A 23,046-nucleotide genomic window follows, 5' to 3' on the forward strand; every position below is an offset into this window, starting at 1 on the left:
TTCTTTAGTGGATCCAATAATTCCTTCTCTAAAATTTTCCACACCTTGGTCAACACAAACTGCAAAACCATCCACATGGCTTTTAACACTGTCCATTCCATGTCCCCAACACTTTTTAAAAATTGATGGAGAGATTTCATTAAGGATGATGTGTCGGTGGTGAGCTCATCTTTCACATGGGACAAATCGACTTTGTCTTCTGCACATTCGAATGGTCTTCTGGAACCACCGCTTTAACAAGAGCATCAAACAAGTTGTTAACCTCATAGCAGAAACGGTCAGGTGCGAGCAAACGCTTCATGAATTCCTCAAACGAAGGAAAATTCAAAATGGCGTTGAAAAGGTTTGACAATTTATCCAAGATGGCTCTTATTGGTGAGTTGGCCAAATTCCATAATCCTCCCCAATGAAACACTGTCCCTCCTGGAATTGTTCCAAATGCATCACGAAATAATCCAAACAAGGACAGAGAGTTTCGTACCGCCTCTGAAGGAATGACCTTTCTGTAATATTCATCCAGTGATTGAATAGTGGGTGCGTTTTGATTGTTATTGGGAACATAGGATTCACAATCAATGGTATCAACAAAGATATTTTCCTTTCTTGAATTGGTGACAGCAAAAACAAAGGCAGAATAGTTAGCAATGGCACCTCCGTTCCTGTGGCCACAGAAAATGATGCGAATTTCGTTTGGATTTTGATTCGATTGTAAAATGCTTGCGATTTTGTTTGAAACACTTTCTGCACTCTTCTTTACGTACTGAGGAACTTGAAAGGTGACTGTCGGGTTACTTGGAAGCATTTTCATTTGAAACTGATGGTCCTCAAACTCACTCATGGATCCTTGAAGAGGAATTTGTTGTCCAATCACAAATAAAGTCTTGTATTCCTTACAGCTGACAATTTTTGCAACCATTATGTCTTCAACATAACAATTAGAAGCCTCAGCAGAAGGGGATGGGAGATCGACAGATTTTCCTACCGAAAACAAACGTATGCGAGCAGATAGTCTCTTTCCCTGGATGGGATGTTCTTTCAATTCATGTTCTTCTGTTTGATTATTATTGGAGCAAATGAATTTATATGCCAGAGGAATAGATCCTGAAATGAAGAGCGTTGTGAGCAGCATAATGACAATGTTTTTAGTGGTTCTATGAAATAATACCCTGGTTTCGTTGATGTTCGTAATTGAATCGAATTTATAGATTTGACGATTTCAAAAATAACGTGTTTCGAAAAGACAATATTCGAAAGTCACACATGTTATTTTTGAACTCACAGTACAAGAACACTTTGTCCCAACTGCATTAAACGCTGTCTGTATTTATTATTCTCACAATACCAAATGCCAGGGAATTACTGGCTTCTGCTAGACTTCAACTGCGGTTTATGGTCTCAACACAAAGACTGAAAATACAAGGCCTCTTTCAGTTTTATCGTCGATCAGGTTAAGGTGGACCGATTCTTTATTCTTACCCTTAAGCAGTGCTTATTGTTGAATGGAAAGCTTATTAAAGAAGGAACCAATTGTGTCAAAAAACTTTGCAAGCCCATTCCAAAGCTCGTCACACAATTTTTTCATCCAATCAAGGGCTATATTCTTTAAATGGACCAAAAACTTCCACAATAGTCTCCAAATTGACATGCTTACATCTTGAATGTTGCTCAAAAACTCTCCCATGGTGGAACTTAATTGTTCAAAAACGCCTCGCTCAAAAGCCTCGTAATGCTTGACTCCATGTCCATTTCCTCGAATCACATAACCAACTACATTCATGAATGCTTTCATGAACAACATTAATGGACTTTTCACAATAGAACCTAACACACCTGGTTCAAGTACTATCTGGAATCCAACGCATGCAACATTTTTCAAACAAGATATCAATGATGGCGCTGTCAAGATATTTCTCAAAAACTCGGAAGCACATTGTAACAGGTTGACTGCCGGTTGCACCAAGACATTGAAAAAGCCCAATGGATTTTGAAACTCTATGAACGAGACTTCTCCAGGAATGGAACGAGCCATCAGCAACAATCCAATGGGATCAAATATTGAAAGGACATTACAAATATTCATCTCATGAATGGTCGACAAATAAAGAGTCTGAAATTCAGAACATGCATAGGCAGGACAAGCCAAAGTTTTGACATAAACACTGCCTGCTAATTCTTCTTGAAACTCTCTTGCAATGAGAAATGCCGTGTAAGAAGTAATAGCTGCACCTCTACTATGACCACAACAAAACACTTGGTACGAGTTTTCATCATGGTTTTGCAACAGGGAGATGAAAACCTTTTGGAATTCTGAGAGCATGAGATTGGCACCGCTGTGTGTCCATGTACACACTTGATATTCCACGTTGCTTTTTGAATCCATCTTAGTGGTGCTTTGAAATTCTAAAAAGTTGGAAACCCAGTCCAAAATACTCTTACTTCCAATACAATTCACAATTACCGTCTTGAACTTGGAATAGACAATGATATGACCAATGACTTCATTATTCAACCAACATGGTTTGATTTCAAAAGAATCATCAATACGATGTAACTCCATCATTAAATTTCCACCATCATAACTGATGCCACAAATCTTGGTCAATAGCTTTTGCAATGACCGAGATTGAAAGTGTTGAGTGAGTACATGAGGTTCTTCTGGTTTCTTACACGGTGTTGATGAGCTGATGGTGTCCAAACTAAGAGATGATGAGGAGGAGCTGAATAAATTACAGTGATATAGGTGCCTTTTTTCTGTTATGCTGTTGATCGAATATTCGATCGGTCACAAACAACAACCACTTCTCGTTCGAATTCGAAAGAAATTCCGAGTTATTTTTATCAACTACTCGATGATGAACTCATCTGACGACATTAACACTTGATCTGCTGAGCCTTGTTTTGCAATGATACCATCGCTCATGAGAATGATCTTTTCGTAATCCTTGACTGTTTCAATTCGGTGGGCAATGACCAAAACAGTGGTGTTGGAAAAAAGTGGCCCACGTAAAGTATTTTGAATAATTGAATCTGTGAAATTGTCTAAATTACTAGTTCCTTCATCCATCAGCAATATCTTTGTTTTTCTCAATAGAGCTCGAGCCAAACAAATGAGCTGTTTCTCTCCACTCGAGAAGTTGGTTCCATTCTCAGTGATTTTGATATCAAGAATGGATTGTTCCTCTCCCTTCACAATAGCAGACTTTTCTTTTAAGGTGTGTAGCAATCCAACCTGTTCGAGTGCTGTTATAATTTCTTGGTCACTAAACGCTCCTTCAAAGTCCATGTTTTCTCGCAAAGTTCCCATAAATAAAATAGGTTGTTGTGGAATAAAAGTAATACTCTTTCGTAAATCCCTAATAGGTAATTCTCGAATGTCAATTCCATCCATATAAATAGCTCCTTCATTCTTCTCAATTTCTTGTAATCGAAGAATGCAATTAAAGATACTACTCTTCCCACTTCCTGTTCTTCCAACAATTCCACATTTAGCGCCTTGTTTTACGCTAAATGATATATTGTTAAGGGCGTAATTACACTCTGGAGAATACTTCATACTCACTCGGTCAAATATAACAGTTCCTTCAAAATGTAAGTCTTTTGGCTTTTCCAAAACTGACTGCGTTCCATCTAATGGAAGTTGTTTCACAAAATCGAGAATTCTTTGAACTGGCCTAAAAGAAGTAGCTGTTTTTGTAAATGTATAAAACAGTGTCTCTGAAGAGTCAATAAGATCTTGAACTCTCTGATAGAAGAGAGCAATAACAACTTGTATGGGTACCATCTTTTCAGTTGACATCGTGTCATTGGAGAGATGGACATTTTGCTCATGATAGTACTTGTAATAATATAAAAAAATTACTAAAAGAATTAGAGAAATTGTTACGTCTTTAGCAAAACCGCATCTAACCGAAAACCAATTCCAAAGTAACTCATTACAATAAGTTAACTTGTTGATAAAATGGTTCCGTTCTCTTATTTCTGAAATGAGAGCCGTCATCTTTTTCTCTCTGTCAAAAGCTCGAATTGTGTCAATTCCCTCAAGAATTTCACTTGAGATGGTGTATGTGGGATCATAAAGATTTGAAGTTTGATAATCTAAAACTTGTTGCTCCGTAGTGGAGTAGGTATTTCTATAATAATTGGTGATAGGAGCAACAATGGCAAATAATACAATAGATATAGGTACTGTGAAGAGTATAATGACAATGGTAACTAACGCTTTAAAAGCAGTCGAAATAAAGTATTGAAACATGTATCTGATGTTGTTTCGAATCTCACTAGTGTCATAAACTCTCTCAATAATTTTTCCAGAAGGGACTGTCTCGAATAACTTCAACTTGGATTGAGCTAATTTTTCCAAAATCAACGACTGATACACATCTCCAACAAGATATAAAAAGTATCCAACAACTACACTATTCAGCGTGTAGGATATCATTTCGCAAAACGCTCCCACATTGTATAGGCTAAAATAATAAACTAATGGATGTTGTTCATAGTGTTCATCCATAATCCAGCATGAAAGTATATAGTCCTTAAAGACTGGAGCAAATTGTTCTATTAATCCAAGAGTAACAATGCTTAACAAAAAGATGGAGCTCTTTCTGCCGAGAGACATCATGAATTCAATGATTTGTATAATTTTTGGGTCTTCTCTGACTTCTTCTAATACAGATTCAAACGAAGACTTGCCATCTTCCCTCTCATCACTTTCACTTTGTTCCATTAAATGTTGAGATGTTTGGAATATCGATTTGGTCTCATCTTGAACGTTGTGGGTAGAAGAGAGTAAATCCTTCAATGTATCAGACATATTCTCGCTATCAATGATTTCGCTGTTAGATCCTTGCTGAATAATCTCACCCTTATCCATCACAAATGTACGATCGATCATCTTTAACAGGTGTAATTGATGTGTGACTAGTAGAATACTCTTATTTTTCAACAAGGCATTCTCACTCTGAAAAAGCCTATCCACAATGTTACTTGCTGTGTGAATATCAACGGCTGAGAAAATATCGTCAAGCAAGTACAAATCACAATCATGGTAGAGAGCTCGTGCTAAGGACAAGCGAATTTTCTGTCCACCACTGAGATTGATTCCTCTTTCTCCAATCATCTGATCATCTTTTTTGGTCATCTGCTCAACATCAATAGCGAAATCTGAAGCCCATAACGCAAGCTCGTACCGTTTCTGGTCAAAATTGCTGGAACAGAACACAACGTTTTCACGAATGGTACCGTTTCGTATCCATACATTTTGAGAAACAAAACCAATAGAAAGTCCTTCCTTAATACGAACATTGCCATGAATGATGTTTGTCTCATTCAAAATGGTATATAGCAAAGTGGACTTTCCCATTCCAACCTTTGAGATTAGCGCCACATGTTCTCCTTCATGAATTTTCAATGAAATATTTCTAATGATTGAGTTGTCGTACGTGTTGTTGTTGCAAGGCTCAAAATTCCATTTTGCGCTGACGTTCTGCATTTCTACTAACACCCCAACCTCTGTTGTGAATTCAGTGTGATATTTATGTTCCTTACACATGAGTAGATTGGCTATTCTTTTGGAAGCTATTCTCATTTGGCTTATTTGTCTCAAATCAGAAGACAAGCTGTAAAAAGGCCACCTCAAACAATCTGACAAACTGCTCACAGTGAGGGCTAATCCAAGTGTGATGGGTTTGCCTTCAATATATGAATATACAAAAAAGCAAATGAAAGAAACCATGAATGATTGCAAGTGATAGAGAGATTCAATGATAAAAGCAATCCAACTATCCGAGTTGAAGTTCTTTCTGGCTTTTGCCTCAATATTTTCGAATTTGTTAATAAAAACATTTTCGATGGCAAACACTTTGATCAGCTTGATAGCATGAATAAATTGAGAAAGTACAGATGACTTTTCATCTGCTATTTCAAGGTTTTCTTTTCGCATAGTATCTTGCTTTTTGATGAAATAAATATAAACTGGAACAGTGAACAATAGAAATACAAATGAGCAGCATGAGGCAAACAATCCTACTGTATAAACCATTGTAAAGAAGCTCATAATTAAATATCCAATGTGAGAATGTGTCTCCGACAAGACATATTTAGAGCTACTAATTGTAGAAACGTCTTCAAATAGAATGGTGGAAATTATTCCAAAGTTGAACCGTTCTTGTTTCTCACTCATGACAATCTTGGATACCTTATGTAACACTAACTCTCTCATACATTCTGAAATTGCTCCCTTTTCCACATACTCCCGTAATCTACTGGCATAGAAAACAAGTAGGGACAGCATGGACATGAAACAATGGCTCACAATCAGTAGCAGTGCATTCTCCAATAAGGAGGTTGAACCCTCTTCATTATGAGGTTCTGAAAAATTAGAAAAATTAGCTTCCAACAAGTCGAAAATGTAGCTTCTCAATATCAGCCTGATGTTGCTCATGCTCAGGGAGAACAACATTAAGAGAGACAACCACACAATGTCAGATCCCATGATGACGTGAAAAAACTTTAACGCTTTCAACCATTCACAAATTGTGGCTGTGAGGGTCAATGATTTTTCTTCTCTTCGATTGTTTCGAGAGGAGTACCTTCGGTGGATCCATACTGTTCTTTGATCTGTTGTAACTGTTTCTTGATCATCTCTCTTTCATTTTCCGTTAACTTTCTCATCTCGAGGGATGGAGCCTTTTGGATGATATCAAAAAGACCCTCCCTGACTGGAACCACAAAATCATCGTAGAGGGTAAAGCAAAAGGCGTCTTTGAAGAAACAAACCACTGGCGCGAGAAAGAACAAATCTTTGAGTGGAGAGGCCCACCTTCCGAGAAGACTCTTAGTATTACTACTCGCAGCGGTCATTCAAAAATATATTTGCGTTTTGTTTTGTGCTGAATCCAATGACTAGCGAAAATTATCATCATAATTTATACTTGAATCCAAGCTGTGGGATGTAACACATTTTGCAGGGTAGAAAGCAAGAACTTGGGCATTTTGTTTTGTTGTTGGCCAATTTTTGATGCATCGTTTCCATCTCACAAACTAAATAGATTCTAATTCGTCCTTCTTGGTAGCGAAACATGCCAAAAGTTTTTGAAATTCTCAATTGTTGTGCATTTGAAAACGACATTGACTCCCAACAATAATTCAATAATTTCATTGTACTTTTGCTGAACCATCGAGTTTTACTGTGTGTATTGCAATTCTTGGTCCTTCTCTTCATTTACATGGTGATTCTTTTTGTGTTGCATCCTCAATTTAAGGTACATGTCAGGAAACCAAATGACTTTCACCGAAACGAAAATTAAATCAATACCCAAGCATGTAGCCACGCATAATAGAAGAATAAACCAAAATGTGGGTGTTCTCATTGCCATAAACCACACATTCGTTAAGGCAGATGGAATGATAGTATATACAATCACATATCCAGTGAAGCACAACACTGAGAGAAGCATGGCAATGCCGTGCAAAATAGTATAATGTTCCATCTCTAAAAAACATTTCAATGTGACTACTGCAAATACACAGGTGTACACAAGTGTCGATCTCAACCAAAGATCATCACTTTGCCCATTAGCAAGCATGGTTGGCTCTGTCCCATACATGTTGAAAAAGAAAATAATGACCGCATGGATGAATGAGCCAAAAATCCACTTAATAAATGAAAACCAATTAAATACATTCTCTTTTCTTAAATTCTTAAAAAGTGTTGGACCTGTGGTTGGGTCCTCTAAGAAGTCCTCAGTAATATCTTTTTCTATCAAGCCAAAGATGAAAGGATTCCACAAAGTGAATATATAATTTTGAAATGTAATGACCCATCCGTCAAACAACGTTTGACCAGAATATAAATTGTAAAAGTTGTAGAGCACTAGAACAAAGGCAATGACTGTGTTCTTATAGAATGAATATTGGACAAACTGTGCTGATCTCTTGAAGGAATATCTTCCATGTACTGCAAGCAAACGTTTTAACATGAAAAATTTAGGAATGGCATAATCTGACGCAAGTTTGGCTTGCTGACCTTCTTTACCAATTATAGCAACTCCAACTTTGGCTTTTTGAATCATGGAAACTGTTATTTCAAACATTCCACATAGTTATTGCAAGGAAATATTGAAAAGTTACATACCATCATTGGCACCATCACCAATAGCCAGACAATTTTTCTTCAACTTGCTTCTTAGAAGTTGTACGAGACTGGCCTTTTGTTTTGGAGTAGACCTGTAACAAATTACGGTTTTACACTTCTCCAAGAGAGTAACAAGTGATTTAGACACTTCCGTCTTGTTCATAACGTGGCCGTCCATCACAAGTGACAGATTCTCTTGTTGATGAGAGGGCATTTGGGAAATCTTCTGTAACAACTCATCTGCCAATACATCTTCATAGGTGCTATGATTATATTCCATGTAAAGTATTGGAGTATCTTCGCTGACAAGCTTGGAAATTTTTGCAATATGTATAGCTGAATCTCGTGCATCGCCAGTTGCCATCCATATTTTGAGCCCTGCATCGAAGAAAAACTTTAACGTTTCTGGAACTTGAACTTGTAATCTAGCACAAGACCATTATGAAAATTATTGAGTGGCTAAATAACTTACCTATCCTCAATTCCTGTGGCACCACAAATGGTCATTTGATTTTCCATTTCTGACTCTGCTTTGTGAAGAAGTTCCAATTGTTTTGAATCAACAATTTCTTTCTTTGACTGGTAATAGGTTTCAAGCCAGTTATTAACTGCAGAATTGGGCACAAACTTGTATGCCAGAACTAAAGATCTAAGTCCTTCTTTTGAAAAATCTAAAAGTTGAGATTCCACTTTCTGTTTTGAATTGTCGAGACAATCTTTAGAAATGCAAGGGTATACGAAAGTATCTGCCCCTTTGATAAGGCATAAATTAAGACCACTTCCGTTTTGAATGTCCTCTTCTGGCACATTGTGTTTTAATGCCATCTTTGAAAATATCGGATAATCTTGCAAGAAATCTGTTGGTATGTTAAACAACGTTGACATTCTCTTTCTCTCCGGTGTGAAAGCAATTTCGGCTAACCGTTCGAATGTATATTCCTTATTGAAAATTGACAATATTGTCTTCTTTTCGGTAAAGTATTTCAGCACAAATCCATTATTTGACGCTCCTTTAACCAAAGCTATTTCGTCAGGGCTTTCTCCGTCATAGGTAATTTTGTCATTGTCGCCAATTCTAACAGTTACATTGTGACACAATGAAAGAGTCAATAATGAAACCATAACTGTGAAATATTGCTCATCTGACAACACTGTTTTGGTTTTGTTCAGCACTACTGATTGTGTTGAATTTGACTCAGATCTTGCTTCATCTGAATAAGCCAGTTGAATGTCACCTGCGCCCATGGTATCGTCAAAAGTGGGACCATCCAATAACCATAGCTTGTTAAAATTCATTGAGTTTTCAGTGAGAGTACCAGTCTTGTCGGTCACAATAACATCCACTTGAGATAAATCAGAATGAAGGTCGCTCGAAATTGCTGCTCCTTTTGTCTCGTTTTTCTTTCCAGTATGGGAATCGATTTCAGAGTAGCAAAGTTTGTTGTCTATGGATATAAATCTTGCCTGCACAGCTTTTACAAACTCCAAGGTAACAAATAAAGAGGCAGGAACGAATAAGTTAAATAGCACAACGAACACTAGAATAGAGTGAACAACCCAAAGACCATCAGATATACCAATTGGTTTTAGCTTTCCTGTGTATGTAGCTTTTCTAGCATACGTAAATTCGTAATATGCTTCTAAAATAACAAATAACACCACAAAAATGGCCATAACTCCAAACATGACGGAAATGAAAAAGTTCGTCATGGTATTAATAAAACTAAACTTGAGAGTGGTTTGTTGCATATTTTTGGCAACTTTTGTGTCTTTTCCAGTATACACCACTACACCATGAATAAAACCACTTTTTAACACAGACCCTTTGAGTAGTAGGTTTTGATGTGAAATTGGAGAGTCAACTCCATCCACGGTTATAGAGCCTCTGAATTTGTGTAAATGTTGATTGGGCTCTTGACATTTGATCACACCTTTTAAGGTTGACAATCTTTGTGACGTATTATAGGTTGACAAATTACTTGGAGAATATCTTGATTTTAAGGCTGATTCTCCATCAAGGTTTGACGTTTCAATGGAACAACTTCCGTCTTCAAAGTTGGATGAAATCAATACCAAGTCAGCAGGAAATTCTTCATTTTCCTCTACTTTTACAATGTCACCCACACGAACATCCTTGGTGGCAACTGTTCGAAATTCATTGTCTCGTAGTACTTTTGTTTTGGCATTATTAACTTTCCTGTCATTGAGATACCTGAAAAAATCTTCACCTCCCTCTCGTATAAAATTAACACCTGTTTGCACATTCCCAAGTCGAAAGGGGGTGAGTGACGTTTCAGCATGATAATTTTAACTTACCCAAAATGATAGCAATTGGCACAATAGACAAAAGCGGTGAGCCAGATATCCAAACGCCTGGGATCGCTAAGGCAATAATCATGATGAATGTAAAATAAATGTTACCGATCTTTTTCATTTGATTGAAAAAACAAACAAAAAGAAAGTTCCACCATGTATACTATAATTGGAAATAGTGATTGGCATTGGGTGACATGACAGAGATTATGACCACTCACCTTGGTTGTTTTCAAATAATTGCTTCTTGGAAATTTGGGAACAGAAACGCCGAACCAGCCTTTCTTTTTCTTCCTCTTGTTTGCGTCCCAATCATTGATGCTACAAATGTATTGGGATGATGAGAGCTCTTCCGATTCATCAACATTTGCTGTTGGCATCATTGTTGGTGAGCTGACGTTGCTATTTGGAATACCCATATGAACGATGGTAGAAGTGGAAGGAGATTCCATCATCATCGTAACGGAGCTCTTGGAATCCAATCTCTCCATCTCATGAGAGTTCATCATGATGATATTGTTTTTTAAAAGTGCCAACATCAACTCGCACGACTCTCCATCACGCGTCATACTACATGGAATGTCAGAGGCAATTTCCACCACACAGCTTGTTGATCAATTAAAAAACTCAACTCGGGAACATCAATTTTCATTACTCCTATTATTTCAATTCTGATCATAAGATCCAACAACAACGGCAACAGCCTTTACAGTTATTTGCGAGGCGTGGTCGTAGTAGTGGGAGGATTTGTGATTTCATATTTTTGTTGTTCTTCTTTTTCTTCCTTGCTTCAATTGTTATCGGGATGAAGCAAAACACCAAAAAATGGCTTTGCAACCGAAACATTCATTGAATGACCAACCGCTCGTCAATGATCAAAACGGAAAAGAGGAGCCTTCAAACACACCATCAGTGGTTCAGGAAGAGGAAGCAATTCCTATTGGTTCAGAAATTGTTGATGTTCAAGAAACATCTATCAATGCTTCACCATCCGAAATAATTACAGAAGATCATGAGAAGGAAGCTCATGTTCCATCAAAATTTAAAGGAGTGCCATATTACCGAATGGACATTGAAGAATTGTATTCTACTCTATTATCAGCAGATTTTCAGTCAGAGCCAATTTTACAAAATACGAGTGACGTCACAGATCATCCCGAAGCAACGTCACACCAAGAAGAAAACTCGTTAAGATCAAGTCAAGGTCACATTAATGGTACAACTCATAGGTCGAATTTTGGGTCACATATTTTCGAAGAAACAGGACTAATTGACGAACAAGTAAGACGCCAGCGAGAGAAGTATGGCGAAAATAATCTTTTCACAAAATTAGTGGAAAAATCAAACTCTAAATTATCATTTTGGAGAGTATTTATTAGCGAGGTGCGAGAGCCAATGATTTTACTGTTATTCATCGTGGGAATTTTATACGTTATTTGGGATGATTCTATTTGGAATGGATTGGTCATATTTATTTGTATTATATTGATGGTAATTGTAGAGGTGATAAATGAATATAGGTCAAAGAAAGGGGTTCAGCAGCTGAAATCTACTTTTGAAATGTCCAAGAAATGTACAGTAAGAAGAAACAGAGAGTTAAAAATTATTAATGTGACAGAGCTTGTGCCAGGAGATGTCATACGTCTAAACGTGGGTCAAGTTTTACCCGCAGATGTGAGATTATTTAACACAGAAAGCAAAAAAATTAATATCCAGGTTGATCAATCGGCTCTCACTGGAGAATCTCTATTGTGCAACAAACACGGAGATGTTATTAACACAACAAATGAAATTTCCACGATAGAATGCAATAATATTGTGTTTGCAGGGACGTACGTTGTGAAAGGGAAGGCATTCGGAGTTGTGATCAGCACAGGGTGTGACAATACTCAACTTGGGTCCGTTTTGAATTTGCTTGAAAAAGCCAACGAGAAAGAAAAGAAAACCGAACTTCAAAAAACCATGAAAGAATTGGCAAAATATTTAACAATTGCTTCAATATCTATAACGGCTATTATTGTAATTGTGGGCTGGATAAGAGGCTTCGAATGGAGGAGAATGCTGTTAGCAGGCCTTTCCGTAATGTTCGCAACGATACCAGAAGAGTTACCTATCATTATTAAGAGTGTACTTGCGCTGGGATCTTTGCAATTAAGTAAGAAGAATCTTCTCATCAAAAAACTTCATGTACCTGAATCGATGGCCACAACTACCCATATTTTAACAGACAAGACAGGAACCATGACCAAAAATTGTCTTCAATTGACTGAGGTCCATCAACTAGACGAAAATGGAAATCTGTCTTGTGTATACAGACACAAGACAAAACGTGAAAACACAAAATTTTTATCAGATTGGATTTTGGATTGGCTTCTAGCTGGAAGCTCTTTTAGTTCTGGCGTTGACGAGCTCGACGATCCATTCGAAAAATCTGTAGTGGAAGAACTTTCGACATTAGGAGACACTTTCACAAAAATCCTCGAAAGACGGAATCAAAGTCATGTCAAACTCATGGAAGAAATTTGTTTCGATCATCAAAAAGGTTTCTCTTCGATTGTCCTATCCTCGGACATGTCATCCAAAATGATCTATTCCAAAGGAATTCCAGAAAAAATTTTAGATATCTGTAATCGCTTTCAAGCATCTTCTGACAGAAATCTCGTTTTGGAGCTATCAGAGGATAGTAAACAAAGCCTTACCAACTATTTAGAAAAAGCAACAGCACGAGGAATGCGGGTAATTGGACTTTGTAGAGAAAATGACAACTCTGAACGAATTTTCACATGCTTGTTGTCATTCATCGATCCAATCCGGCCTGGAGTGAAGCAAGCTATTAAGCAATGTAAAGAAGCTGGAATCAGGGTTGTTATGATCAGTGGCGACCACACAAACACAGCAGTAGCAGTTGCTGATGAATGTGGTCTCTTACAATTCCATCCAAAAAAAGGTGCTGACGAAGAAGAAGAAATTGAGCTTGGGGAATCTGCTTCTGAAAAGAAGAAACAATGTATTGAAGGCAAAGATGTGGATGAAAATGTAGATTTTGACAATGAGGTTTGTGTAGTTTCAAGAGCTACACCAAAAAACAAGTACGATATTGTTGACTTATTGAGAAACAAGTATAACTATAATGTAATTGTCAGTGGAGATGGAATTAACGATGCCGCTGCTCTAGCCAATGCGACAGTTGGAGTAGCTATGGGTAAAAGCGGAGTAGATCTGGCAAAGGAATCAGCTGATGTTATTCTCACCGATGATAATTTCTCAACCATTGTGACAGGAATTATAGAAGGACGAAAGCTCTATGAAAATCTTAGAAAATCCATTCAATTCTATCTCTCTTGCAAGATGACTCTTGTTTCATTATTTATTGTAAATATCATCATTGGAGGCTCGAAATACGTTCCATTCATTCCTATGGATCCCATTCAGATCATTCTACTGGAATTATTTAGTGATATTGGAGCAGCCACTGCGTTTGTTATTGAAAGCGAGGAAGAAGACATTATGAAAAAACCTCCCAAAAAAGACAAACAATTTGTGGATGCCACTTTTCTATGTCACATAGCTACAGGCTCAGCATCATTATTTATTTCAGTGTTACTATCCTATTTGATTGGAGCATTTTTATTAGGACCAATGTACAATTTAGATTCAAAAGCTCATGAACAATATTCTCAATCAATGGCAATGATGGCGTGGCTCATTGGACATGTCACACTTGCATTCAACATGAGAACTACTACATCTCCCCTATTCATTCATGGGTTGTTCACAAATGTAATGATGAACATTTGGATTGCAGTTGTAGGAATCTCTGTTTTTATTTTACAACTTTTTACACCTCTATCAACAGCTCTCAAGATTCAAAATTTGGGATTATTAGGTTGGACCATTATTTTGTTGCTCTCCGTCCTATGCATTTGTTGGCAAGAGGTTTACAAGTGGTTAAGAAGAGGATTTACACTGCTGTTTCAAGGACGAGTGATGAACGTCAGTCGTCAACTGATGGATTGTTTTTCCAGGCAATAGTGAAAAGAAGTAAACCTTTATTTTGTGACTTTATCAAGTAAGGATTTTGGACTCATCGAGCCTTAAGTTTAGTGTATGACCCGATTTACATGCGTCACCTGTCAGACCATAATTCAAAAAAAATGCCCAACAACAAATTTCTCTTACTGACCCTCGCTCTCTTGGCACTTCTCTTCATCACAGGTTTCTTGTCGACCACATCACACTCCGTCGTCAATGCCGAATCTGTAGAAACTCTCTTTGAAGGATCTACCGAAGAAATGAATTTAGATTCTCTTTCGAGTGTTGACGAGAGTTCATCATCCACCGAATCAGCAGCAACAACCGAACAACAAGAATCGGAAGAGGATGAAGAAGAAATTGCAGCTGAAACATTGAGTGACGAAGGAGAAGTGTTGGACACATTGGATTCTCTTCCAACCGATGAAAGTGCTAATTTTGAAAATGTGGATGAAGACATGATGGAAGATTTTGGAGAAGATGATGAAGACGTTAATGAAGGAGAAGCTTATTAATTTATTCACAATTATTGATGCACTTGGTAAAATATTGATGCTCAAGATGTTGTTGTTCATTTAGCTGTGAACTTGTAAAATAAATTTTTTGATCATTGACGTTTCCATTGAGATTATTTGATTTTTCATTTAAATTCAAAAAAACAGTAACTGAATATATTTTATCAATTTCATCAAAGACCATAAATTTAAAAACCTCCAACAGCCACATTTCCTAAGAAAATCATGGAAAAGGAAAAGATGATGTGAAACAAGTCAACTTTTTCAAAAGGGCTTACATCCATTCCACCCAATAACTTATTCTTCAAGATCGAGTCAGCAACAATCATAGTCACTACTGCATAAATCATGTGTAAGCATTTGAAACGAATAGTGGAAGCACTGCTGCCAGCTGTCAAATATCCATAAATTGCATAAAGCAAGCAAAATACAACTGATCCAACACTCAACAACTCCTCAGCAGAATGTGGAATTGAAAACAATCCACTTCTTAATCCAGCGACCTGTTCATTGTAAATGACAGCTCCAATAAATGCGATCAATGCTGTCAAAATTACTTGTCCCACTGAAGGAGTAATTCTAATCGGGCCATATCCAATCGATTGAACAACACCAAATGGAAGAAGAAGTGGCATGATTAGAGATCCAACATATCTAGAAACAATGGGGTGGTAAGATGCCAATTGTGAATTCAAAGAAGCATAATTAATAATTCCCAAGCAAGCTGCAAAGGCAATGGAAGCAAAAAGAATGATGAAAGCGAGAGGATTTTTTGGTGTGTAATTCGTGGAAAAGACGCTTCGATGATCGGAATTAACGATTTTTCGAATTGAAAAGAGACAACTTGCAATGAGAAGACATTCACATGCGACATTAATTAGTACAACCATTTTGAAATATTGATGTCTGAAAGTGTTGAGTAATAATAATTTACAATTTGATGCCGATTGGTGTGTGGTTGATGATGAATGCTTGTGGCCACCAAAATTTGAAAGGAGAGATCACAATGAGATTCGATTTGTATTTTTTTTTGTATCGAACGAAACATTAAGCTGTAATTGTGGTCTTTTCTTCTGGTTGTGCAGCACATTGACACGAGGATTTACCACAACCACCTGAATGATTACTGGCTGACCTAATATCGACTTCAGAATCACTGTCTTGATGCTGGTTGTCCAAAGATCTTCCTTCCTCGCTTGCAACCATTTGATCGTACATCTTTTTCAGCTGCTTGGCATAGTGTTCGTCTCGTGGCACTCCTCCTTCACCCTTACTCACCATATCGGAGAGAGCAAGACATGCTTCTTTGGAGCCTGTTTGAACTGCTTGTGAATATCTTTCAAAAGCTGTTTTTAGACTCTTTTTAACATGAATACCATGATAATACATGACTCCAAGACAATATAACGCGTTCTTGTTCTTGAGTTCTCCAGCCCTGGTAAAGAATTCAAATGCTTTTGCATAATCAACTGAACATCCATTCTTTCCATGGAAATACCTGTCACCAAGCTCATAAAGAGCATTAGGGCTATGTAACTTGATAGCGGTAGTGAAGTATTGTTCGGCTTTTTTGGTATCTTTTTCGCAGTTTTCTCCTGTGGCATACATCAGATACAAATAATAAGCAGCTTCTGCATGTGAGTTGTTAACAGCTTGGTTGAGGAATTGAACTGCTTTTTCAGTATTTTGTGTCAAGTTGTAGAGACCATGATGATAGGCATGACCTACCATATAGGCTGCTTCTGGTAAGCCCAATGAGGCTGCTTTTGTGTAATATTCCATTGCCTTATTTACATCTTTTTTAACTTCAAATGTTTCAGTAGCGTTCGGAGTATGATGTAACTGATAAGCAGTTAATTCTTCAAAGCCTGGTTTTGCAACTTGTGACTTCGCTCCCAATAAATAAATACTAGCAATATTAAACAAAGCATGAGGGCTATTTTGTTTAGAAGCCATTTCTCCATAATGCATTGATAGTTTCAAATTGGTTGCTAATCCAGCTTTACCTTCCAAATAAAATTTTGCCATGATAACTTGAGATTCCATATCTCCCAAATCTGCTGCCTTCTTCAAATATTCCACTGCAAGTTTTTCGTTCTCTTTAAGCTTAATATAAAGTAAATCTTGAGTTATTCCTGGATATTTTAAATATTCTTCAGATGAGAGCTTTGGCTTGAGAATATGTTCTTTTCCTTCTAATTGTAGTTTTTTCTTCTTTCTTGCTTTTTCATCTAAAAAAATGAATGTATTGGTATCCTTATCATACTCAGAACCAAAGAGAAAACTGGATGATTTGATAAAATTATACTTTTCAGGCTCTAATTCTTCTCCAGCCAGGTAGTTCAGTGCATTTATGAAACATGTGCCAACGTGATAACATGCTTCTGCATCGTCCAACTTGGCAGCAGCAGTCATGTAATAAAATCCCAAATGTGCATCTCTATCGATTCCAAACCATGGATAAAATTCCGAGTAGATGACTCCGAATGCTTTCAGAGCTTGACTCTTGAAATATTTAATTCTTTGGTTGGTTTCTGATGGTTCTTCTGGAGTTGGGAGTGAAACTAAAATTTCCAAGCTTTTCAATATTCTTGCTTTCACATCTTGTGGAAGTGGGTCAATTTTCACCTCTGAGGAATTATTTTCTTTTCCCGAAAATCTGTTCTGGATTCTTTCCATTGCTATTCTTGTTGATTCTTCTCGATATTTAGAGACCCTATCAAACAATTGAACAATATCCACATTCACTAACTGATTAAAAACAGATTCAATAAGTTTAAATTTGTTAGGGTCAACAGAAATGGTTCCTGCAGCGGCCATTTTGGAGACACCATGATGATGAAATTCTCGTTGTTGTTCCGAAAATAAATAGCATAATTGATGATAGCAAGAGTACTGTTTTCTCCATGAGGAATGAATGGAAGAAAATCGTAATGGAGCGAGATGAAATAAAAAATTGGTTGAAGCAACGGAATGATGATGAGCTTGTCTTTGTGCTGCCAGAAGTTTTGATTTTATCATTTTTTATATTTGAAAATAAGAAAAATTATTCCTCGACCTTCAACTCGAGAAGGTGAGCCAAAATGGAAATTGAAATAGGTACCTTGAAGAAATTGGAGTAGTTGAATAAATTGAATCGCTCAACTTGCAATCCTTCTCCTTTCGAGTTTGAAAATTTAATCGTTCTAATTAGAAACGGGGAGGATTCAATTTTAAAAATTTCAAAAAAATAGAACAAACAATTGCCTCCTAACAAGTATCATCACAACACTTTCACAGTACTTATTTAAATACTAAATTCATCATGCCGTTATTTGAAAAGAAAAAAACAACCGAAGAAATTATGAAAGAGCAAAAGAAAGAACTCCGATCGGGTACACGAAATATGGATCGTGAAACCTATAAATTGAAATTGGAAGAACAAAAGTTACAAACACAAGTCAAGAATGCTCTGCAGAAAGGAGATCAAGCAACGGCGAAAGTTTTGGCCAAACAAATTGTTCAGCTTCGGAAGCAACAAGAACGAATGTCCAAAATGAAAGGAACAATGTCTACCGTACAACATAAAGCTTCATCCATGCACACTCAAGAAAAGATGATGAATGCAATTAAAAGTACAGGAACGGTGATGAAGAAAATTAATGAACAAATGAATCCACAAGAAATGCAAAAGACCATTATGGAATTTGAAAAAGCAAATGAAAAGATGGGAATGAGCGAAGAAATGATGGACGATGCTCTTGAGGATTTGTTTGAAGACGACGAACAAGAGGTTGATGAAGCAATGGAACAAATTTATGACGAAATTGGATTGGATATGAGCGGAAAACTCTCGTCAGCGAAAACTGGAACTTCTAGTTTGAAAGCTAAGAGCAAGGATAAGGACCTGGACGAAATTGAGGATGATGATGAATTATTAAGGCGAGTGATGAATATGAAATAATCCAATTCAGGCACAAAGGATGGTTCACTGTTTTTGGATGACATATTTATTGCACAATCATGATCCTGGTTCTTTCAAAACTCGTTATTAAGGGTGGTCAACGAATTTACAATACAAACAATCTCTAACGACTATGATCATTGGATTGCGCACACTCTTCCGTCCCTCAGACATTGCTTCTATTAAATGGTGTGACATTACCTGGGACTAACCAAAGAAGGGTTGGATTCAAATTATTAATTCAGGTCACAAAACCGCACAAAATGAACCTCGATAAAGATCCCATCATAATCGAGCCACCAAAAATACTGCCCGGTGAAATTAATCACCTCATACACCCAACGATGTTTCCTCTTCTTGACATTCCTTATTTCCTTTCACCCCTCATTCACGACATTCGTGAACATCTCCTTCTTACTTCACACCAGTTGTGAAGTTGTTTAGAGTCATCTCTAAATCCAACCTTGACACACTTTGCCTGGGGCAAGCAGGACCCAGTAGTGAACTGGTTAAGACAACTTGTCTGGTGGTCAAAGTTATTCGACACTATGTTACCTTAATCAGGTCTGTAGGCGTCAATTTGTTTAAGAAGACATTATCTTCTTCAGGTACCTTTTGGATCATATATTGTCTCATAACGAAACATATCACACCTAACACAGTTCGAGGGGCAGAAGAAACCTCCCAATATCGGTCCTTGCAAGCTCTCAAACAACATTTGCTAGACCATTCATTTCCAGAAGAGACAGCCAATGCCACCCTGCAATCTGATCTTCGTTAGAAAATTATTTCAACGTCGGATAGTATGTTGATCAATTTTGTTGTTGATGTCTTGTCTGTGACTGTTTCTAGCACCCTCTTCTTCAAGTCCTCCATGTCTTTAAATCCAGTTGATGATCGTGCTTTTATGACATATTTTGCCATTACGTCACCTAAGCCATGAAAGCTTTGTAATTCTGATTGATTGTTGATGTTAAGAATTTGTTTGGCACAAAGAAATTTCATGCTATCCGTAAAAATTCCAAAATATTTTGCGAAGTTTGTTTTGTTAATGATCACCAGATCATCAGGAAAATCTGAATTTGGAAGATCTGAAATAGGTTTTCCAGTCATTATTACTGTTATATTTCTCGTCGTTTTTGATTCAGTTTCTACTGATAATTTCTTATTCTTGTTCATTTCCTCAATAACTTGTTTGAAGGTTTCACTGGATTTTGCATTGTCAGCCCATTTACATTGAATATGAAAAACCAGAATTTCGTCTTTTGTTTTCAATTGTACACCAAATATTAGAATATCACTAGCTTCGGCAGTAGGTGCGTTTTTGATGATGGCACAATCAGTAAGTGTCACTATATTCAATTTGCCAGTTTGAGTATCAATTTCTTTCAATATGCTTTGAACTTTGTGTGCTGCATGAAATTGAGTACAATTAGATATTTGTTCTAATGAGAGTTTAGAAGTTTCTGCAGACATAGTAGCGAATGGAAATAAGTCATTCAAAGTCAAATCTAATTTGTTTGCGACTAAAGAAAAAAATAAGTAAAGATAATCGTGCACACAGTCTTCCCAAGGTAATCCATAAACGTTTTTTTCAGTTGAAAAAACCAACTTGTGGACAATAGGTTGCATATTATGGCTAATCATACGGCTCAGCAGAACAGGAGGATAGGTACATGTAAATTTTGAATCTTCTTCCAAATTCAACATAATAAAACCCCTATTTTCTGCCTCTGAGAAAGTAAAGTTAACAGTTGTGAGAATATTATCAAATAGGGAGACACGGGCTCGAGTAACAACTTTCGCCGCTAAAACATTTTCCATTTCAGTTCTTTGTGTGAATGAGTATTTTGATCTCAACCTGTATGACGAGCTTTCATATGCTTCCCTTGCTGTTATGGATTGTTTTACATAGTCGTCAAGATAGTATTCTAAACCTCTAGGAAACCCAGCAAAGAGTCTCAAGTAATGTCTAAATTCAACATCAATCCTCCAGTTGTCAAGTTTTGAATACTTGACCTCTAAGTTATCAATAATCTTGGCAACATTTGGAGGAGATAATAATGCCGTAACTGGAACAAAACGCGGAGTATAGGTACTGCCAATCAAGTTGTCAAGTAGGACCGTATGAAAAGTGCCGGCAAATAAAGGAAATACTCGTAAAGTTGTTTCCTTTTGAAATTGCAAATAGCATCCAATTTTCTTCATGAGGGTTTTCAAAGGATTTGTTCCAGTGTTATTATTATCAATTTCATGAGCCTCATCAATTGCAATAAAGAAATCAATATTAGGCTTCTCCAACATATTAGCAATTACTTGCAGCACCTCTTTAAGGCCAATTAACTCGTTTCCAAAGTGAGTGATCCAGTCTTTTGTTAAGGTGTCAAAATCTGCTCTTGTTCCATTTATATGGCATATAAATGAGAAAACAATTCTGATAATCAATGATTGAAAGATATCTAATTTTTCTTTTTGTTCTGCGTCTGTAATTGAAGTGACGTTCCCAAATGACACAAATAAAGGATAACAAGTAACACTGTCTCTAAAATGTTTTAGACGCAGATCCCATCCAATCTCCTGCAGTAATCTTGATTTACCCACTCCTGGAGCTGCCGCAATGAATGGAAGTATTACATGATCTTTATCTAAATTCTTGTTTTCGTCAGCTATTGATGAATAATGTTTAAAGGTGTGTAAAATGGTGTTTTTGCTATCTTCTCTGTCCACAAAAGTAAAAGTTGATCCAAAACTGCTGAGTAAAATATTCGGAATAGATTCAATATTAGAGATATCTTTTGGTGATGTTGTTGTGAATTGTTGAATGAATTGTTGTATCTTCTTTTGTGTTGATTGGACTGTTTCATTGCGGTCAGTATATCTTTTGTTACTACCATTTGAAATGCTTGGCTTAGCCAATGGTACCTGTATCTTGTTTTTTGCTATCAGCTCATATTTTACCCACTCCACTAAAGGTGTGAGTGTAGATGAATCAATTTCCGTTGGGAGAACTTTGTTCGCTATATCAACATCAGCCAAATCACTACCATCCCTTTCATTCTTCTCCAATTCATAAACAATCCTTGATAGTACTGTTCCATTAAACCCTGCCTCATACAAAGGCTGTACTTGAATCTCATGTAATCCAGCACCTCCTATTAATTTTTGTTTGCATAGTGCCGACTTTGTTTGATCTTTGTCCCATAACCCAAAAAGCTTGGGCATTAATGTATTGTTCACCCAATTTACAACGGACTTGCAAGTACTTTCGGAGACTTGAGTAAAATCTTTGCTTTCGGTCATGATTTTAATAGCCGAGTCTACGTTGTGTCTATTGATATCCTGTACAATATTGGCAAGAGAGGTCCCTTTGAAACCGGCATCACATAAAGGTTTAACATCAACAACGGACAATGATGCTCCACCAACCACATCATCCAAAATCAATGTAGAAGCAACCTCTTCAGAGTTCCATTTCTTGTAATTGTGGAACGAGAGAATGACCATGGACGGTTGTTGATTGGTATCATCACGAAGTTTTACATTATTTTTAACGACATTTTTTCCTGAGGGTGTATGATGAAGTTCTTCAACCGGAATTAATAGGAGAGCTTGAAACATTGGTTGTGTTGGTAGATAGAGTTTGCTTTTGCTTCTTCGTGTTAGGCTCAATTGTGTTGATTGGGGTTTCTTCATCATGCTGTACGGAAATGCGGTTTGTAACATACATCTTTCTCTTTCCTTGGGCTGATGAATCATCTATTCCTTCACGAGCATGTTCAATTTTCGGGTTGCTTGTTGGAGCCATTCTGATATTTTTTGGCTCATCACCAACCGTGAAATCAAATATTAAATAAACAAGAGGTTGATGAAGCAACGCAACAAATTTATGACGAAATTGGATTGGATATGAGCGGAAAACTCTCGTCAGCGAAAACTGGAACTTCTAGTTTGAAAGCTAAGAGCAAGGATAAGGACCTGGACGAAATTGAGGATGATGATGAATTATTAAGGCGAGTGATGAATATGAAATAATCCAATTCAGGCACAAAGGACATATTTATTGCACAATCATGATCATGTGGATTCATGTCAACCATAGAATTGCTGTT

General features: G+C 37.0%; 9 protein-coding genes across 9 annotated transcripts; 3 read left to right on the top strand and 6 right to left on the bottom strand.

Annotated features, from left to right (window-relative positions):
* Positions 1–172: 172 nt before the first annotated feature.
* C9374_013466 (uncharacterized protein) lies at positions 173–1,129 on the bottom strand (the record flags this gene model as incomplete). Its single annotated transcript, XM_044689345.1, has 1 exon — positions 173–1,129. One exon carries the CDS (start codon positions 1,127–1,129, stop codon positions 173–175), a length of 957 nt encoding a protein of 318 aa, XP_044553875.1.
* Positions 1,130–1,489: 360 nt separating this feature from the next.
* Positions 1,490–6,493, bottom strand: C9374_013467 (uncharacterized protein; the record flags this gene model as incomplete). The annotated part of the gene is made up of 2 exons (XM_044689346.1): positions 1,490–2,717; positions 2,847–6,493. 2 exons carry the CDS (start codon positions 6,491–6,493, stop codon positions 1,490–1,492), a joined length of 4,875 nt encoding a protein of 1,624 aa, XP_044553876.1.
* Positions 6,494–7,184: 691 nt separating this feature from the next.
* Positions 7,185–10,956, bottom strand: C9374_013468 (uncharacterized protein; the record flags this gene model as incomplete). The annotated part of the gene is made up of 5 exons (XM_044689348.1): positions 7,185–8,077; positions 8,135–8,559; positions 8,607–10,386; positions 10,451–10,610; positions 10,669–10,956. The coding sequence occupies 5 exons, from the start codon at positions 10,954–10,956 to the stop codon at positions 7,185–7,187; spliced, it is 3,546 nt and encodes a 1,181-aa protein (XP_044553877.1).
* A 316-nt stretch (positions 10,957–11,272) lies between these two features.
* C9374_013469 (uncharacterized protein) lies at positions 11,273–14,479 on the top strand (the record flags this gene model as incomplete). Its single annotated transcript, XM_044689349.1, has 1 exon — positions 11,273–14,479. The coding sequence occupies one exon, from the start codon at positions 11,273–11,275 to the stop codon at positions 14,477–14,479; it is 3,207 nt and encodes a 1,068-aa protein (XP_044553878.1).
* A 122-nt stretch (positions 14,480–14,601) lies between these two features.
* On the top strand, positions 14,602–14,994 carry C9374_013470 (uncharacterized protein; the record flags this gene model as incomplete). Its single annotated transcript, XM_044689350.1, has 1 exon — positions 14,602–14,994. One exon carries the CDS (start codon positions 14,602–14,604, stop codon positions 14,992–14,994), a length of 393 nt encoding a protein of 130 aa, XP_044553879.1.
* Positions 14,995–15,182: 188 nt separating this feature from the next.
* Positions 15,183–15,884, bottom strand: C9374_013471 (uncharacterized protein; the record flags this gene model as incomplete). Its single annotated transcript, XM_044689351.1, has 1 exon — positions 15,183–15,884. The coding sequence occupies one exon, from the start codon at positions 15,882–15,884 to the stop codon at positions 15,183–15,185; it is 702 nt and encodes a 233-aa protein (XP_044553880.1).
* A 157-nt stretch (positions 15,885–16,041) lies between these two features.
* Positions 16,042–18,015, bottom strand: C9374_013472 (uncharacterized protein; the record flags this gene model as incomplete). Its single annotated transcript, XM_044689352.1, has 1 exon — positions 16,042–18,015. One exon carries the CDS (start codon positions 18,013–18,015, stop codon positions 16,042–16,044), a length of 1,974 nt encoding a protein of 657 aa, XP_044553881.1.
* A 283-nt stretch (positions 18,016–18,298) lies between these two features.
* C9374_013473 (uncharacterized protein) lies at positions 18,299–18,937 on the top strand (the record flags this gene model as incomplete). Its single annotated transcript, XM_044689353.1, has 1 exon — positions 18,299–18,937. One exon carries the CDS (start codon positions 18,299–18,301, stop codon positions 18,935–18,937), a length of 639 nt encoding a protein of 212 aa, XP_044553882.1.
* A 777-nt stretch (positions 18,938–19,714) lies between these two features.
* On the bottom strand, positions 19,715–22,555 carry C9374_013474 (uncharacterized protein; the record flags this gene model as incomplete). The annotated part of the gene is made up of 1 exon (XM_044689354.1): positions 19,715–22,555. The coding sequence occupies one exon, from the start codon at positions 22,553–22,555 to the stop codon at positions 19,715–19,717; it is 2,841 nt and encodes a 946-aa protein (XP_044553883.1).
* Positions 22,556–23,046: the final 491 nt, after the last annotated feature.

The sequence above is a fragment of the Naegleria lovaniensis genome, assembly GCF_003324165.1.
Source record: "Naegleria lovaniensis strain ATCC 30569 chromosome Unknown tig006, whole genome shotgun sequence".
In the NCBI taxonomy this organism is placed as follows: Eukaryota; Heterolobosea; class Eutetramitea; order Acrasida; family Naegleriidae; genus Naegleria; species Naegleria lovaniensis.